At 43.4% G+C, this 20,000-nt stretch overlaps 1 protein-coding gene across 1 annotated transcript in view; it reads left to right on the top strand.

Moving 5' to 3' along the window:
* Window positions 1–20,000, top strand: part of LOC128692481 (uncharacterized) — a 382,774-nt gene that overhangs the window by 339,568 nt on the left and 23,206 nt on the right. The window contains exons 4-5 of the mRNA XM_070089840.1: window positions 5,306–5,438; window positions 13,696–13,752. Of these exons, the coding sequence (XP_069945941.1) occupies window positions 5,306–5,438; window positions 13,696–13,752 (190 nt within the window). The remainder of the gene's footprint in view (window positions 1–5,305; window positions 5,439–13,695; window positions 13,753–20,000) is intronic.

Genomic DNA, 20,000 nt, shown 5'->3' with positions numbered 1-20,000 from the left:
CAGCACTGCTGAGTACCATAACAACCAGCACTGCTGAGTACCATAACAACCAGCACTGCTAAGCACCATGACAACCAGCACAGCTGGGTACCATGACAACCAGCACTGCTGAGTACCATAACAACCAGCACTGCTAAGCACCATGACAACCAGCACTGCTGAGTACCACGACAACCAGCACTGCTGAGTACCATGACATTCAGCACTGCTGAGTACCATAACAACCATCACTGCTGAGTACCATAACAACCAGCACTGCTGAGTACCATAACAACCAGCACTGCTAAGCACCATGACAACCAGCACTGCTGAATACCATGACAACCAGCACTGCTAAGCACCATGACAACCAGCACTGCTGAATACCATGACAACCAGCACTGCTAAGCACCATGACAACCAGCACTGCTAAGCACCATGACAACCAGCACTGCTAAGCACCATGACAACCAGCACTGCTGAATACCATGACAACCAGCACTGCTAAGCACCATGACAACCAGCATTGCTAAGCACCATGACAACCAGCACTGCTAAGCACCATGACAACCAGCACTGCTAAGCACCATGACAACCAGCACTGCTGAATACCATGACAACCAGCACTGCTAAGCACCATGACAACCAGCACTGCTAAGCACCATGACAACCAGCACTGCTAAGCACCATGACAACCAGCACTGCTGAATACCATGACAACCAGCACTGCTGAATACCATGACAACCAGCACTGCTGAATACCATGACAACCAGCACTGCTGCAGGCAGTGTGAGTCTCCATATGCAGGAAAAATTCAACACCCTCACCAATTTTAAGGGATTTAATATCAGAATAGACTGCATATATATATATGTACCGTAGAGAAGGATAGCGGGAGTATAAATCTCTGTGACAACTCGGGAAGAGATGAAAGTGTATTCAGGGCGGATGGTGTGCACTTAAGTGGGTTAGCACACGCAACATTCCCAAGAATGTTGCACAGAATCAACAACAATTCTTTTGTGTAGAGAGAGGAAGGATGTAAGTGAAGGAGAAGTAGAGAGATTAAGAGGAAGAGAGTGGGAGAGAGAGATAGAGAGAGTGTTGATAGGAGGGTCGAGATAAAAGCCAAGAATGATGAAAGAAGGAGTAAATGAAAAAGGAAGAATATTGAAGCATATCAGACCAACAATATGATTATTTTTTTTTGTTACTATTATTATTGTGGTTATTATTTGTATTATTATTATTATTATTATTATTATTATTATTATTATTATTATTATTAATAATAATATTATTATTATTATTATTATTATTATTATTGTTAGCATTATTATTATTATTAATGCTTTTCAGAATGGAAGGTAACCAGGTATGAGTGCAGGGAGGGAAGGAAGGCTAGCTCTAGTGCCATGAATCATGAGCTCTCGAGCAGTAACATAGCTTACCTCATGTAATGTTGTGTACACTGGCATACATAGCACATTTCATTCTCAGTGACATCCGTACACTGAGTCTTTCCTGACTTCATTGTGTACACACATACACACAGTATACACACTAACAACTCTGTGTTTATACAGTCATCCTAACATCCTTGCATGTGCACACTCCTCCTGACATCTTTGTATGTACACTCACGGTCATCCTAACATCACTCCTCTGAACACAACAAGGACCACCACTTCAGATTATTAACTGGGATTCGATCTTGTAATCTGAAATTACTAATATTACTAATGTTGTTAATATTACTGATACTGCCCAGACTCATCTTAAACTGATACATTACATATACATTAGCAACACCAGCAGCCTTGACACGAAAAATAAATGAAGTTCAATATATATATCCACAAATTGGGCCAGTCGAGGGAGAAGTTTCAGGTGTAAACATTGGTAACCTGCTGAGAGAAACAGTCGAGGGAGAAGTTTGAAGTGTAAACATTGGTAACCTGCTTAGAGAAACAGTCGAGGGAGAAGTTTGAAGTGTAAACATTGGTAACCTGCTGAGAGAAACAGTCGAGGGAGAAGTTTGAAGTGTAAACATTGGTAACCTGCTGAGAGAAACATTCGAGGGAGAAGTTTGAAGTGTAAACATTGGTAACCTGCTGAGAGAAAGTCGAGAGTGAAGTTTGAAGTGTAAACATTGGTAACCTGCTGAGAGAAACAGTCGAGAGAGAAGTTTGAAGTGTAAACATTGGTAACCTGCTGAGAGAAACAGTCGAGGGAAAAGTTTGAAGTGTAAACATTGGTAACCTGCTGAGAGAAACAGTCGAGAGAGAAGTTTGAAGTGTAAACATTGGTAACCTGCTGAGAGAAACAGTCGAGAGAGAAGTTTGAAGTGTAAACATTGGTAACCTGCTGAGAGAAACAGTCGAGAGAGAAGTTTGAAGTGTAAACATTGGTAACCTGCTGAGAGAAACAGTCGAGGGAGAAGTTTGAAGTGTAAACATTGGTAACCTGCTGAGAGAAACAGTCGAGGGAGAAGTTTGAAGTGTAAACATTGGTAACCTGCTGAGAGAAACAGTCGAGGGAGAAGTTTGAAGTGTAAACATTGGTAACCTGCTGAGAGAAACAGTCGAGAGAGAAGTTTGAAGTGTAAACATTAGTAACCTGCTGAGAGAGATATTTCACAAATCGGTAGAAGGAAGGAAAGTACAAATTATTTACGCAAATTTCGTAAGAGAGTAATAGTACAAACGGATTTGTTAAAAAAAACACTGAAATACGATTACGAAAAGTGAAAGGTACACAAGCCACAGATGGAGCTCTCCTCGATTTGCAGAAAGTCTTCTGCAAAGTTATTTCAGAAAGCTTACGGCAGAGTGCTTCCAGAAAACATTCGACAAAGTGTTTCCAGAAAGCCTTCGACAGAATGCTTTCAGAAAGCTTACGGCAGAGTGCTTCCAGAAAACATTCGGCAAAGTGCTTCCAGAAAGCCTTCGACAGAGTGCTTCCAGAAAGCCTTCGACAGAGTGCTTCCAGAAATCCTTCGACAAAGTGCTTCCAGAAATCCTTCGACAGAGTGCTTCCAGAAATCCTTCGACAAAGTGCTTCCAGGAAGCCTTCGACAGAATGCTTCCAGAAATCCTTTGAAAACGTGCGTCTAGAAAGCCTTCGATAAAACTTCACAAGAGATTACCAGACAAACCCCCGCCAGGTGGTACAACAGACAACCCAGGATCAACGACTGGCTCAACGAAAACAAACAATAGGCAATAACTCTGCAAGTATCAGAGTGGCTGACCCTAGCAAATGACGTTCCTCAGGGATGGTTTCTTTGACCCTCTCCTTGCCGCAATTAGTGTTCCCGAAACTAAAAGTAGTCAGACTTGAATAATTTGGCCGCGAAGTCAGATAGGTCGAAAATTAATTTCGCCGTAGAGAACGTAGAGTACGGCAATATGATTGCTACGTTGAAATAATGTAAACCTACAATGTCTGGTGGATATCTCACTGATATGTAAGAGGAGACGCACCTGTAGTTAACAGGAGAGAGATTGTTAGCGGGAGAGCGTTAGTAGGCGAGTGTTTGTAGGAGAGTGTTAGCAGGAGAGTGTTAGCAGGAGAGTGTTAGTAGGAGAGTGTTAGCAGGAGAGTGTTAGCAGGAGAGTGTTAGTAGGAGAGTGTTAGCAGGAGAGTGTTAGCAGGAGAGTGTTTGTAGGAGAGTGTTAGCAGGAGAGTGTTAGCAGGAGAGTGTTAGTAGGAGAGTGTTAGCAGGAGAGTGTTAGCAGGAGAGTGTTAGTAGGAGAGTGTTAGCAGGAGAGTGTTAGCATGAGAGTGTTAGTAAGAGAGTGTTAGCAGGAGAGTGTTTGTAGGAGAGTGTTAGCAGGAGAGTGTTTGTAGGAGAGTGTTAGCAGGAGAGTGTTTGTAGGAGAGTGTTAGCAGGAGAGTGTTTGTAGGAGAGTGTTAGCAGGAGAGTGTTTGTAGGAGAGTGTTATTAGCAGCATTAGCATCGCCCGACTGTCTCTCCCCTCCCTCACTCCCCCTCCTTCACTCTCCCCTCCCTCACTCTCCCCTCCCTCACTCTCCTCTCCCTCACTCTCCCCTCCCTCACTCTCCCCTCCCTCACTCTCCCCTCCCTCACTCTCCCCTCCCTCACTCTCCCCTCCCTCACTCTCCCCTCCCTCACTCTCCCCTCCCTCACTCTCCCCTCCCTCACTCTCCCCTCCCTCACTCTCCCCTCCCTCACTCTCCCCTCCCTCACTCTCCCCTGCCTCACTCTCCTCTCCCTCACTCTCCCCTCCCACACTCTCCCCTCCCTCACTCTCCCCTCCCTCACTCTCCCCTCCCTCACTCTCCCCTCCCTCACTGTCCTCTCCCTCACTCTCCCCTCCCTCACTCTCCCCTCCCTCACTCTCCCCTCCCTCACTCTCCCCTCCCTCACTCTCCCCTCCCTCACTCTCCCCTCCCTCACTCTCCCTCCCTCGTCCAGGTACATACAGGTATTGTATTATACATGTGAGTGCTACACAGGTGTCCAGGTATTACACAGATGTTATATGACAAGTATGTGTTACGCAGGTGTTATATAGCAAGTGTTACACAGATGATACGTAACAAATTTGCTACAGAGGCATTAACAAAGGTGTAATGCAGGTAAATACAGGAACTACACAGGTGTTACACATGTGTTGCATAACAAATGATATTACAATAATGTTTCATAACCAGGTGTGACGAAGGTGACTCACAGGTGTTAAGCAAGTGTTGCATAACACCTGTGTTACAAACGTGTTACAATGGTGTTACTTAATAGCTCTGTGTCGTACAACTGTTACAAAGGCGTTAAGCATTGGTTACGTGTTCCACAGGTGTTACATAACAGTTACGTGTTCCACAGGTGTTACATAACAGTTACGTGTTCCACAGGTGTTACATAACAGTTACGTGTTCCACAGGTGTTACATAACAGTTACGTGTTCCACAGGTGTTACATAACAGTTACGTGTTCCACAGGTGTTACATAACAGTTACGTGTTCCACAGGTGTTACATAACAGTTACGTGTTCCACAGGTGTTACATAACAGTTACGTGTTCCACAGGTGTTACATAACAGTTACGTGTTCCACAGGTGTTACATAACAGTTACGTGTTCCACAGGTGTTACATAACAGTTACGTGTTCCACAGGTGTTACATAACAGTTAGGTGTTCCACAGGTGTTACATAACAGTTAGGTGTTCCACAGGTGTTACATAAGCCATATGTTCAACAAGTGTTACATCATACTTATGTGTTCTACAAGTATTGCACAGGTGTTATGTGTTACACAGGTGTCATGTGTTTCACAGGTGTTACTATTTTTGTGTTCCACAGGTGTTGCACAGCAGTGAGACGGATGACTGGACGTTGCAGCTGCAGTACACACAGCCCCGGGACACAGGTGCCTACAAGTGCCAAGTTAACTCTGACCCCAAGATTGTCAGGACTGTCTACCTGACCGTCACAGGTGTGTGTGTCTGTGTGTGTGTGTGTGTGTGTGTGTGTGTGTGTGTGTGTGTTTGTGTGTGTGTGTGTGTGTGTGTGTGTGTGTGTGTGTGTGTGTGTGTGTGTGTGTGTGTGTGTGTGTGTGTGTGTGTGTGTGTGTGTGTGTGTGTGTGTGTGTGTGTGTGTGTGTGTGTGCGCGCGGTCAGCTATCCCAAATTGACTATAAATATTTCTGGTTATCTTCTACGTCGTGATCATATATCCCCGTGTCTTCTTATTTTCCCAGATCAAATTCAGCTTTTTTTAGTCTCTCCTCGTCTAGCAGGTCCTTTAACGTGTAAACACGTGCAGGCCACTTTAAAGTGTACACAAGTGCAGGAGACCACTTGTCTCTGCCTCACCGTGTACGTCACTGTTTTCCAGCTCACTGCTAACTGACCTGTTAACAGTGACACGTACTATCTTGTTAGTGGTGCCTCTGTGTATGTGTGTTGGTGTGTTTGTGTCTATATGTATGTGTGTTGGTGTGTGTTTGTGTCTGTATGTACGTGTGTTGGCGTGTTTGTGTCTGTATATACGTGTGTTGGAGTGTGTTTGTGTCTGTATATACGTGTGTTGGAGTGTGTTTGTGTCTGTATGTACGTGTGTTGGCGTGTGTTTGTGTCTGTATGTACGTGTGTTGGTGTGTGTTTGTGTCTGTATATACGTGTGTTGGAGTGTGTTTGTGTCTGTATATACGTGTGTTGGTGTGTGTTTGTGTCTGTATGTACGTGTGTTGGCGTGTGTTTGTGTCTGTATGTACGTGTGTTGGTGTGTGTTTGTGTCTGTATATACGTGTGTTGGAGTGTGTTTGTGTCTGTATATACGTGTGTTGGTGTGTGTTTGTGTCTGTATGTACGTGTGTTGGCGTGTGTTTGTGTCTGTATGTACGTGTGTTGGTGTGTGTTTGTGTCTGTATGTACGTGTGTTGGCGTGTTTGTGTCTGTATATACGTGTGTTGGAGTGTGTTTGTGTCTGTATGTACGTGTGTTGGCGTGTGTTTGTGTCTGTATGTACGTGTGTTGGTGTGTGTTTGTGTCTGTATGTACGTGTGTTGGCGTGTTTGTGTCTGTATATACGTGTGTTGGAGTGTGTTTGTGTCTGTATATACGTGTGTTGGAGTGTGTTTGTGTCTGTATGTACGTGTGTTGGAGTGTGTTTGTGTCTGTATGTACGTGTGTTGGAGTGTGTTTGTGTCTGTATGTACGTGTGTTGGCGTGTGTTTGTGTCTGTATGTACGTGTGTTGGAGTGTGTTTGTGTCTGTATGTACGTGTGTTGGTGTGTGTTTGTGTCTGTATGTACGTGTGTTGGAGTGTGTTTGTGTCTGTATGTACGTGTGTTGGTGTGTGTTTGTGTCTGTATATACGTGTGTTGGAGTGCGTTTGTATCTGTATGTACGTGTGTTGGTGTGTGTTTGTGTCTGTATGCACGTGTGTTGGAGTGTGTTTGTGTCTGTATGTACGTCTGTTGGCGTGTTTGTGTCTGTATATACGTGTGTTGGAGTGTGTTTGTGTCTGTATGTACGTGTGTTGGTGTGTGTTTGTGTCTGTATATACGTGTGTTGGAGTGCGTTTGTATCTGTATGTACGTGTGTTGGTGTGTGTTTGTGTCTGTATGCACGTGTGTTGGAGTGTGTTTGTGTCTGTATGTACGTGTGTTGGTGTGTGTTTGTGTCTGTATGTACGTGTGTTGGCGTGTGTTTGTGTCTGTATGTACGTGTGTTGGCGTGTTTGTGTCTGTATATACGTGTGTTGGAGTGTGTTTGTGTCTGTATGTACGTGTTATGGAGTGTGTTTGTGTCTGTATGTACGTGTGTTGGTGTGTGTTTGTGTCTGTATGTACGTGTGTTGGTGTGTGTTTGTGCCTGTATGTGCGTGTGTTGGTGTGTGTTTGTGTCTGTATATACGTGTGTTGGTGTGTGTTTGTGTCTGTATGTACGTGTTATGGAGTGTGTTTGTGTCTGTATGTACGTGTGTTTGAGTGTGTTTGTGTCTGTATGTACGTGTGTTGGTGTGTGTTTGTGTCTGTATGTAAGTGTGTTGGTGTGTTTGTGTATGTATGTACGTGTGTTGGTGTGTGTTTGTGTTTGTATGTACGTGTGTTGGTGTGTGTTTTTTTCTGTATGTACGTGTGTTGGTGTGTGTTTGTTTCTGTATGTAAGTGTGTTGGTGTGTTTGTGTATGTATGTACGTGTGTTGGTGTGTGTTTGTGTCTGTATGTAAGTGTGTTTGTGTGTGTTTGTGTTTGTATGTACGTGTGTTGGTGTGTGTTTGTGTCTGTATGTAAGTGTGTTGGTGTGTTTGTGTATGTATGTACGTGTGTTGGTGTGTGTTTGTGTCTGTATGTAAGTGTGTTTGTGTGTGTTTGTGTTTGTATGTACGCGTGTTGGTGTGTGTTTGTGTCTGTATGTAAGTGTGTTGGTGTGTTTGTGTCTGTATGTACGTGTGTTCGTGTGTGTTTGTATCTGTATGTACGTGTGTTGGTGTGTGTTTGTATCTGTATGTACGTGTGTTGGTGTGTGTTTGTATCTGTATGTACGTGTGTTGGTGGGCAGTACAGCTGTAATATTCACCTGTGTTCACAACTGCCTTTTTTATCTACAATCACAACTTTATAAACCCAAGATAAGTATTATGGAAGAAATGTTAATGAACAGAGTGAATACTGGCCGAGACTCGACTTTCCTCCCAGTACTGATACATGTAAGAATCTCGGTAGAGACTTGGTCACGACATACAAGATACTCGCTTATATATATATATATATATATATATATATATATATATATATATATATATATATATATATATATATATATATATATATATATATATATATATATATATATATATATATATATGGATTAAATATCTGATATTTTTTCATTATAATTAAAAACAAATGTTGAATGCCCCATGTATATAAGATCTGGCTCCAGGCCTCAAATTTAGGCTTGAGGGACTGACTACCTAATACCAGCCCTGACGGACTGATTCCTTCCCAACTGCTTCTACCGTCTCCATTGTTGTATTCAACTGCATAAGACTGTTACACAGGTGATACATTTCGGCAATACAAATACCCAAATGCTGCGCACATTTGTCGTGTTGAACAACATTTGACCAAGTTCAGTTGAACTGGAATAACCTGACTGAGAATCTCAGGCCAGCCAGGAAGCACTTGAGACAGTCATGGCAAACACGAACCGCGTATCAAGGATTATATTACACCCACGAATGATTACGTTCTTAATTATGCTTTCACTTTGAACTTACAACTACAATACTGAGCCAACATCTACCCTGGGTACATTATATCATGTACACATTCGTACACTGTGTGGGAAATATATACATGTAGATATGTTCACACTGTGTGAATAATATAAACAAATACACATGTCTACACTGTGTAAATAATATAAACAAATACACATGTCTACACTGTGTGTACATTACATTAACTAGACATGTCTACACTGCTGTGTGAACTTCATGGTCTGGGACAAGAGAGAACATAATATGTTGTGGTGAAGCATACTGACTTTCACCTGGCAATGTTTAAGAGAGACACTCACGAAAGTTACTCCAGCTCTCTGAGGAACCCTCCACTGGTGTTCCAGGAAATGTGTGTGTGTATGTGTGTGTGTGTGTGTGTGTGTGTGTGTGTGTGTGTGTGTGTGTGTGTGTGTGTGTGTGTGTGTGTGTGTGTGTGTGTGTGTGTGTGTGTGTGTGTGCGTGTGTGTGTGTGTGTGTGTGTGATTGTGGTGGCCTCACTGCAGTACTGTTTAGGGTGTGTGTGTGTGTGTTGGTCTCACTTCCTCTAGTATCTCTCAGTCATCTTCCAGTCATTGTCCAGGAGGCTTCTTTCTGAACTCCATTGATGACCATCTACGTCAGGGAAAAGCTGTATGGAGGCTTCACTTACTCTACTATTGTTCATCACATTCCAGAACGCTATGGGAATTTTTGTTCACGTTCCATCCGGCATCTTCCAGACAACAGTGTATCTTTTTTTTTACCATCTAGCAACATTTTTGGAAGCTATGCAAATATTCATCTTTCTCTGCTGCCATCCGTGTTCCAGTGAGATGCGCACTGGTTACACTTTCTCTAGTACCATCTAGCAAAGATCCATTAAGCTGGATGTATTATTGTTACTTTTTCTAGACCATCTAACAAAGATCAAGTAAGCTATGTGTGTGTTATCAGCACTTTCTTTAGTACCGTCTAGCAAAGATCCAGTAAGCTTTCTTATTTGAACTTTAACTAGTATCGTCTAGCAAAGATCAAATAAGCTGTGTGTGTGTGTGTGTGTTAGTTACACTGTTTCTATGAGTATTCAGTAGGTTCCAGGAATCACTGTGTCACTTTCTGTAAATCACCTTTCTTCTTGATGGGAACATTGCTAGCAGTTCCACCTTGCCAAAGGTACATTCCAGTTACGTTTTACTTACCAACGGTACGTTCCAGCCACCAAGTGTTCATAGTGGTCGCTTTAATATTAACCTGACTATAACAGTGGTAAAGCAAGAAGTTAACCTCATCCAAGTGAGTGTAAACCGGAAGCCTGTATTTGTTTTACATGATGGTAGGATTGTTGGTGTCTTTCTTCTGTCTCATAAACATGCAAGATTACAGGTACGTCTTGTTACTTCTACTTACACTTACGTCACACTACACATACATGTACATGTTTATGTATACACACTCATCTGAGTTTTCTTTCATTTTATCTTAATAGTTCTCGTTCTGATTGCTTTCCCTTTTATATTCATGGGGAAGTGGAATAAGAATCTTTCCTCCGTAAGCCATGCGTGTTGTAAAAGTCAACTAAAATGCTGGGAACAATGAGCTAGTAACTCTTTTTCCCTTATAGCTTACTAAAAAAAAGAAGAAAATCGTCAAAGTGGGATGTTTGAATGTTCGTGGATGTTGTGCGAATGTTAAGAAAGAGATGATTGTGGATGTTATGAATGAAAAAAAGCTGGATGTCCTGGCTTGAAATGAAACAAAGCTGAAGGGGATAGGAGAATTTCAGTGGGGAGAAATAAATGGAATTAGGTCAGGGGTTTCAAATAGAGTTAGAGCTAAGGAAAGGATAGTAATAATGTTTAAGGATAAGTTATGGCAGGAAAGGAATGAATATAAATGTATAAATTCAAGCATTATGTGGAGTAAAATAAGGGTTGGATGTAAAAAGGGGGTTATAATAAGTGTTTATTCACCTGGAAAAGACAGAGGCTTAGAGGAGAGAGAGAGATTTTGGGAAATGTTGAGTAAGTGCGATGAGAGTTTTGAACCAAGTGAGAGAGTGCTTGTGGTTAGGGATCTCAATGCTAAAGTGGGTAAAAATGTTGTAGAGGGAGTAGTAGGTAAATTTGGAATGCCAGCGGTAAATGAAAACGGGGAGCCTTTAAGTGAATTATGTGTAGAAAGAGGTTTGGTAATAAATAATACATATTTTATGAAAAAGAGGATAAACAAGTGTACTAGATATGATACAGCACGTAATGAAAGTAGTTTGTTAGATTATGTTAGGTTAATAAAAATGCGCAAACCAGGTAATCCAGTTAGACCAATTATTAGCTCCATAGGTTCAGTTTCCTGTAATTTATTTAAATATCTTGTAGATATTTTGAGCCCAAGTGTTGGAAAAATTTCTTTAATGTTAAAAACAACATAGATTTAGTGGATAAATTAAGCTCCTTGGCTGACTTAAATGATTTCAACATGGTTAGTTTTGATGTTACTTCATTATTTACAGAAGTTCCAGTTGATGATTTATTAAGTTTCTTATCTGAAGAACTTGTTAATTACGATTTACCATTGGCAGTTCCTACTATCATTAAACTTATTAAACTTTGTATTGTTGGTGCAAAATTTGTGTTTAATGATGAGTTTTACACTCAGAAGTTTGGTATGGCAATGGGAAATCCTCTCTCACCTGTTCTTGGTAATTTATACATGGAATTTTTTGAGACAAGATTGCTTAAAACAATATAGATATGCTGAGGATATTTTGTGTTTTTTGCCTAAAAATATAGACATAAACCATTTCCTGGTTAAATTAAACAATTTAGCTCATTCTATAAATTTTACTGTTGAGATCGAAGACAATAGCTCATTGCCTTTCCTAGATGTTTTAATTATTAAGGGTAACAATTATTTTAAATTTTAAAATTACAGAAAACCAACAAATAACTGTTCCTATGTCCACTATTATTCTTCACATCAAGATAGAGTTAAACTGTCGTTTTTCCTCTCAATGTTTTTGAGAACTTTTGCGTATTTGTAGTCCAGAATTAATAGATGAAGAAATCTCGAAAATTTATGAAATAGCTAAAAATCTAAAATAACCAAGAAAGTTAATTGATAAATCATGTAAAATTGCTCGAAATTAGTAAGTATAGGAGTAAGTACGTAAGTTTATTCAGGTATACACAAATACAGTTACATAGATTATCATACATAGCAGCATCTGTGTAAAGTACCCAGGATAACCCAGAAAAGTCAGATAGAGGGACTTATTTCCATTGGGGTCCTTTTTACAATCCAAAAAGGGACAACCAGCCTTATTCAACTAAAAATATGTTGGTTCTCCCTTACCATGAAAACTTGGTTGATATGCCTTCTCTTCTTAAGACTTTTAATATCAAAGTTGTATTCAAAAATCTTGATACAGTAAAAAAAACTTTTGATAAAAAATTCCCCTCAAAATGCTGACGGATGTGTCTATAAGATTCCTTGTAAAATTTGCGATAAAGTTTATTAGTTCAAACTGGTAAAAATCTCGAACTAAGATTAAAACAACATAAATATAGCATTAGAACTGGACAAGATTCCAATGTTCTATTTATTCATGTAAGAGATTTTAACCATCCAATTGATTTTCAAAAAGTTGAGAAAGTTGTATCAAGCAAGTCCATGGTCGACAGGAATATAATTGAATCTTGTTTCATAAAAAGCAGTTTTGACAATAATATGAATATTTCTTTTGGGTTATATTAATTGGATTTATTTATAATTAATAAAATTGGGGAAGAATTTAGTGATATATTAGGCAAGTAAAAAATCTTAATAATTGGGTAGAGTATCAGTTGTGTTTCACATAGCCAGGTGTTGTGACGCGACTGTGAGGTGTAGTCATGTCCCTTATATGCCTTCTTGTTGATGTTTTTATTTTTATAGTTCTTTGATAATGTGATAAGTCACGAAAGCGCTTGGAATTTCCCTATTCTTTTACAGTGGTTGTGCTGCATCTTTATATATATATATATATATATATATATATATATATATATATATATATATATATATATATATATATATATATATATATATATATATATATATATATATATATATATATATATATATATATATATATATATACATGTATATATATATATATATATATATATATATATATATATATATATATATATATATATATATATATATATATATATATATATATATATATACACACATATATATGCATAGTGACCGTGAGAGAGAGGGATAAGATGTTGTTCGAGGTCATTTACGTTGCATTTGCAAAACAGAAGGATGATGGCGCCAGTCTGACGCGACTTTATGTGCCAGATGTCAAGGAATGTGTGTGCTTTAAGCGAGGAGGAAAAACGATAGTTATGCCCAAAAACATCAACATATAAGGTGGACTTTGAATGATAAATGATATGTTATATGTTATATAAGACCCATTATTACCATTTTTGTCGGGTTTATGGGTTTAGTTACTGTTTTCTCCTTACTTAATATACAGTTCTTGACAAGTGGCACAGAGAGTTGCGTCAGAGTGGCGCCTCTGTCTGCCTTCTTCCTTCTCTTCTGGCTACACTGCATTCCTGAATGCATCTCTCTGGGTTCCAATAATTTTTTTTCACCCTCCATTTCCTTCATTGCATTGCTCCTGAAGAAGCTTTTGCAGTTCCTGCGCGAGAGGCCTCAAGTAACACCATCTTCTCTCTCATCATTGATGTGAACACACATACAAACAAACAAGCACACGCACATGCACTATCTCTCTCTCACACACAAATATATATATATATATATATATATATATATATATATATATATATATATATATATATATATATATATATATATATATATATATATATATATATATATATATATATATATATATATATATATATATATATATATTTGTTGAACATTTTACTGAGTGGTTGTGTTATTATCCCTGGCAGACAAGCGAGTGTTGGATCGTCAGCTGTATGGGACACCAGCCACTCCCAGTGAGAACGGTGCGTGTAGCAGTCACTGCTGGGGTTGATTCCCGGCTCCTGGGTCTGAGAAGGTTGAGTCCCAGTTCTAGTGTATGAGAAGGCTGAGTCTCAACTCTTAGTTAAGAGAAGTTGAGTCTCAGTTCTTGGGTCTCCTCTTTCTTACTACCTTCAGTGCAGAGTGGCACACATCCCATATACATCTTCTTTACTTTTCCTGCAGACAGAAGGTCACTCAACTTTCTATTCACTTCTTATGTTCTCTCCCACCCGGAGCTGTTTTGTATACTTTGAGTACGTCTCTGAGTGACTTGTAAGATGTGGTCATGTTTCCTATGCACCATCACTTCTCTTGTATCCAAAGGTCGTGTATTCCAAAACAGTTGTTTCCATCTCAGAACTCTTGGGTCTAGGACCAGCCTTGATCCAAGACTCTAGATTTCTTTCAATTATATTTACAAGCTTAAGGAGAAAAGGGATACCTAGTGTAGTCTGATTCTATTGTACTGATCCTATGTTCATCACGTGAAGGTTCAATACATAAAGGAGTCAAGAGGATCTGCTAAACTATATACAAGTGTCTACATCACTCACTTGACAATAAACAGAGATAATTAGAAATAAATCGGCAAAGAAACCATATTTTACTACTAGCAACAATATCTCAGGAAGAAGAGTGTAGGATGAGTGAACTACTAGTAACAATATCTCAGGAAGAAGAGTGTAGGATGAGTGAACTACTAGTAACAATATCTCAGGAAGAAGAGAGTAGGATGAGTGAACTACTAGTAACAATATCTCAGGAAGAAGAGAGTAGGATGAGTGAACTACTAGTAACAATATCTCAGGAAGAAGAGTGTAGGATGAGTGAACTACTAGTAACAATATCTCAGGAAGAAGAGTGTAGGATGAGTGAACTACTAGTAACAATATCTCAGGAAGAAGAGTGTAGGATGAGTGAACTACTAGTAACAATATCTCAGGAAGAAGAGTGTAGGATGAGTGAACTACTAGTAACAATATCTCAGGAAGAAGAGTGTAGGATGAGTGAACTACTAGTAACAATATCTCAGGAAGAAGAGTGTAGGATAAGTGAACTACTAGCAACAATATCTCAGGAAGAAGAGTGTAGGATGAGTGAACTACTAGTAACAATATCTCAGGAAAAAGAGTGTAGGATGAGTGAACTACTAGTAACAATATCTCAGGAAGAAGAGTGTAGGATGAGTGAACTACTAGTAACAATATCTCAGGAAGAAGAGTGTAGGATGAGTGAACTACTAGTAACAATATCTCAGGAAGAAGAGTGTAGGATGAGTGAACTACTAGTAACAATATCTCAGGAAGAAGAGTGTAGGATGAGTGAACTACTAGTAACAATATCTCAGGAAGAAGAGTGTAGGATGAGTGAACTACTAGTAACAATATCTCAGGAAGAAGAGTGTAGGATGAGTGAACTACTAGCAACAATATCTCAGGAAGAAGAGTGTAGGATGAGTGAACTACTAGTAACAATATCTCAGGAAAAAGAGTGTAGGATGAGTGAACTACTAGTAACAATATCTCAGTAAGAAGAGTGTAGGATGAGTGAACTACTAGTAACAATATCTCAGGAAGAAGAGTGTAGGATGAGTGAACTACTAGTAACAATATCTCAGGAAGAAGAGTGTAGGATGAGTGAACTACTAGTAACGATATCTCAGGAAGAAGAGTGTAGGATGAGTGAACTACTAGTAACAATATCTCAGGAAGAAGAGTGTAGGATGAGTGAACTACTAGTAACAATATCTCAGGAAGAAGAGTGTAGGATGAGTGAACTACTAGCAACAATATCTCAGGAAGAAGAGTGTAGGATGAGTGAACTACTAGTAACAATATCTCAGGAAGAAGAGTGTAGGATGAGTGAACTACTAGTAACAATATCTCAGGAAGAAGAGTGTAGGATGAGTGAACTACTAGTAACAATATCTCAGGAAGAAGAGTGTAGGATGAGTGAACTACTAGTAACAATATCTCAGGAAGAAGAGTGTAGGATGAGTGAACTACTAGTAACAATATCTCAGGAAGAAGAGTGTAGGATGAGTGAACTACTAGTAACAATATCTCAGGAAGAAGAGTGTAGGATGAGTGAACTACTAGCAACAATATCTCAGGAAGAAGAGTGTAGGATGAGTGAACTACTAGTAACAATATCTCAGGAAGAAGAGTGTAGGATGAGTGAACTACTAGCAACAATATCTCAGGAAGAAGAGTGTAGGATGAGTGAACTACTAGCAACAATATCTCAGGAAGAAGAGTGTAGGATGAGTGAACTACTAGCAACAATATCTCAGGAAGAAGAGTGTAGGATGAGTGAACTACTAGCAACCATCACTACCTCTTCATCCTAGTTCTATATATTCTTATATCATCTTCATAGACTGCACTTGTTGTTAATTTTCTAAATTCATGCTGGCAAAGCAAAAAAAATTATATTTCTTATGGTCTTTTCTGTCTTGCAGATGATCGTCAGTGACGACAATTGTCTGTCTGTGGCCCAGCACCTCCTGTGTGTCTGTAGCCCAGCACCTCCTGTGTGTCTGTAGCCCAGCACGTCCTGTGTGGCTGTAGCCCAGAACCTCCTGTGTGGCTGTAGCCCAGCACCTCCTGTGTGTCTGTAGCCCAGCACCTCCTGTGTGTCTGTAGCCCAGCACCTCCTGTGTGTCTGTAGCCCAGCACCTCCTGTGTGTCTGTAGCCCAGCACCTCCTGTGTGTGTGTAGCCCAGCACCTCCTGTGTGTGTGTAGCCCAGCACCTCCTGTGTGTCTGTAGCCCAGCACCTCCTGTGTGTCTGTAGCCCAGCACCTCCTGTGTGTGTGTAGCCCAGCACCTCCTGTGTGTCTGTAGCCCAGCACCTCCTGTGTGTCTGTAGCCCAGCACCTCCTGTGTGTGTGTAGCCCAGCACCTCCTGTGTGTCTGTAGCCCAGCACCTCCTGTGTGTCTGTAGCCCAGCACCTCCTGTGTGTCTGTAGCCCAGCACCTCCTGTGTGTCTGTAGCCCAGCACCTCCTGTGTGTCTGTGGCCCAGCACCTCCTGTGTGTCTGTAGCCCAGCACCTCCTGTGTGTCTGTAGCCCAGCACCTCCTGTGTGTCTGTAGCCCAGCACCTCCTGTGTGTCTGTAGCCCAGCACCTCCTGTGTGTCTGTGGCCCAGCACCTCCTGTGTGTCTGTAGCCCAGCACCTCCTGTGTGTCTGTAGCCCAGCACCTCCTGTGTGTCTGTAGCCCAGCACCTCCTGTGTGTCTGTAGCCCAGCACGTCCTGTGTGTCTGTAGCCCAGCACCTCCTGTGTGTCTGTAGCCCAGCACCTCCTGTGTGTCTGTAGCCCAGCACCTCCTGTGTGTCTGTGGCCCAGCACCTCCTGTGTGTCTGTGGCCCAGCACCTCCTGTGTGTCTGCAGCCCAGCACCTCCTGTGTGTCTGTAGCCCAGCACCTCCTGTGTGTCTGTAGCCCAGCACCTCCTGTGTGTCTGTAGCCCAGCACCTCCTGTGTGTCTGTGGCCCAGCACCTCCTGTGTGTCTGTAGCCCAGCACCTCCTGTGTGTCTGTAGCCCAGCACCTCCTGTGTGTCTGTAGCCCAGCACCTCCTGTGTGTCTGTAGCCCAGCACCTCCTGTGTGTCTGTGGCCCAGCACCTCCTGTGTGTCTGTAGCCCAGCACCTCCTGTGTGTCTGTAGCCCAGCACCTCCTGTGTGTCTGTAGCCCAGCACCTCCTGTGTGTCTGTAGCCCAGCACGTCCTGTGTGTCTGTAGCCCAGCACCTCCTGTGTGTCTGTAGCCCAGCACCTCCTGTGTGTCTGTAGCCCAGCACCTCCTGTGTGTCTGTGGCCCAGCACCTCCTGTGTGTCTGTGGCCCAGCACCTCCTGTGTGTCTGTAGCCCAGCACCTCCTGTGTGTCTGTAGCCCAGCACCTCCTGTGTGTCTGTAGCCCAGCACCTCCTGTGTGTCTGTAGCCCAGCACCTCCTGTGTGTCTGTAGCCCAGCACCTCCTGTGTGTCTGTAGCCCAGCACCTCCTGTGTGTCTGTAGCCCAGCACCTCCTGTGTGTCTGTAGCCCAGCACGTCCTGTGTGTCTGTAGCCCAGCACCTCCTGTGTGTGTGTAGCCCAGCACCTCCTGTGTGTCTGTAGCCCAGCACGTCCTGTGTGTCTGTAGCCCAGCACCTCCTGTGTGTGTGTAGCCCAGCACCTCCTGTGTGTGTGTAGCCCAGCACGTCCTGTGTGTGTGTAGCCCAGCACCTCCTGTGTGTGTGTAGCCCAGCACCTCCTGTGTGTGTGTAGCCCAGCACCTCCTGTGTGTGTGTAGCCCAGCACCTCCTGTGTGTCTGTAGCCCAGCACCTCCTGTGTGTCTGTAGCCCAGCACCTCCTGTGTGTGTGTAGCCCAGCACCTCCTGTGTGTGTGTAGCCCAGCACCTCCTGTGTGTGTGTAGCCCAGCACCTCCTGTGTGTCTGTAGCCCAGCACGTCCTGTGTGTCTGTAGCCCAGCACCTCCTGTGTGTCTGTAGCCCAGCACCTCCTGTGTGTCTGTAGCCCAGCACCTCCTGTGTGTCTGTAGCCCAGCACGTCCTGTGTGTCTGTAGCCCAGCACCTCCTGTGTGTGTGTAGCCCAGCACCTCCTGTGTGTCTGTAGCCCTGCAAGTCCTGTGTGTCTGTAGCCCAGCACTTCCTGTGTGTGTGTAGCCCAGCACCTCCTGTGTGTCTGTAGCCCAGCACCTCCTGTGTGTCTGTAGCCCAGCACCTCCTGTGTGTGTGTAGCCCAGCACCTCCTGTGTGTCTGTAGCCCAGCACCTCCTGTGTGTCTGTAGCCCAGCACCTCCTGTGTGTCTGTAGCCCAGCACCTCCTGTGTGGCTGTAGCCCAGCACCTCCTGTGTGTCTGTAGCCCAGCACGTCCTGTGTGTCTGTAGCCCAGCACCTCCTGTGTGTCTGTAGCCCAGCACCTCCTGTGTGTCTGTAGCCCAGCACCTCCTGTGTGTCTGTAGCCCAGCACCTCCTGTGTGTCTGTAGCCCAGCACCTCCTGTGTGGCTGTAGCCCAGCACCTCCTGTGTGTCTGTAGCCCAGCACCTCCTGTGTGTCCGTAGCCCAGCACCTCCTGTGTGTCTGTAGCCCAGCACCTCCTGTGTGTGTGTAGCCCAGCACCTCCTGTGTGTGTGTAGCCCAGCACCTCCTGTGTGTGTGTAGCCCAGCACCTCCTGTGTGTCTGTAGCCCAGCACCTCCTGTGTGTGTGTAGCCCAGCACCTCCTGTGTGTCTGTAGCCCAGCACCTCCTGTGTGTCTGTAGTCCAGGGCCTCCTGTGTGTCTGTAGCCCAGCACCTCCTGTGTGTCTAGCCCAGCACCTCCTGTGTGTCTGCAGCCCAGCACCTCCTGTGTGTGTGTGTAGCCCAGCACCTCCTGTGTGTCTGTAGCCCAGCACCTCCTGTGTGTGTGTAGCCCAGCACCTCCTGTGTGTGTGTAGCCCAGCACCTCCTGTGTGTGTGTAGCCCAGCACCTCCTGTGTGTGTGTAGCCCAGCACCTCCTGTGTGTGTGTAGCCCAGCACCTCCTGTGTGTGTGTAGCCCAGCACCTCCTGTGTGTGTGTAGCCCAGGGCCTCCTGTGTGTGTGTAGCCCAGCACCTCCTGTGTGTGTGTAGCCCAGCACCTCCTGTGTGTGTGTAGCCCAGCATGTTCTGTGTGTCTGTAGCCCAGCACCTCCTGTGTGTATGTAGCCCAGCACCTCCTGTGTGTGTGTAGCCCAGCACCTCCTGTGTGTGTGTAGCCCAGCACCTCCTCTGTGTGTGTAGCCCAGCACCTCCTCTGTGTGTGTAGCCCAGCACCTCCTGTGTGTGTGTAGCCCAGCACCTCCTGTGTGTGTGTAGCCCAGCACCTCCTGTGTGTGTGTAGCCCAGCACCTCCTGTGTGTGTGTAGCCCAGCACCTCCTCTGTGTGTGTAGCCCAGGGCCTCCTGTGTGTGTGTAGCCCAGCACCTCCTGTGTGTGTGTAGCCCAGCACCTCCTGTGTGTGTGTAGCCCAGCACGTCCTGTGTGTGTGTAGCCCAGCACCTCCTGTGTGTGTGTAGCCCAGCACCTCCTGTGTGTGTGTAGCCCAGCACCTCCTGTGTGTGTGTAGCCCAGCACCTCCTGTGTGTGTGTAGCCCAGCACCTCCTGTGTGTGTGTAGCCCAGCACCTCCTGTGTGTGTGTGTAGCCCAGCACTTCCTGTGTGTGTTTAGCCCAGCGCCTCCTGTGTGTGTGTAGCCCAGCA

This window comes from Cherax quadricarinatus, chromosome 30 (assembly GCF_038502225.1).
Source record: "Cherax quadricarinatus isolate ZL_2023a chromosome 30, ASM3850222v1, whole genome shotgun sequence".
NCBI classification, from domain to species: Eukaryota; Metazoa; Arthropoda; class Malacostraca; order Decapoda; family Parastacidae; genus Cherax; species Cherax quadricarinatus.
This window is presented reverse-complemented; position numbering and strand designations above follow the sequence as displayed.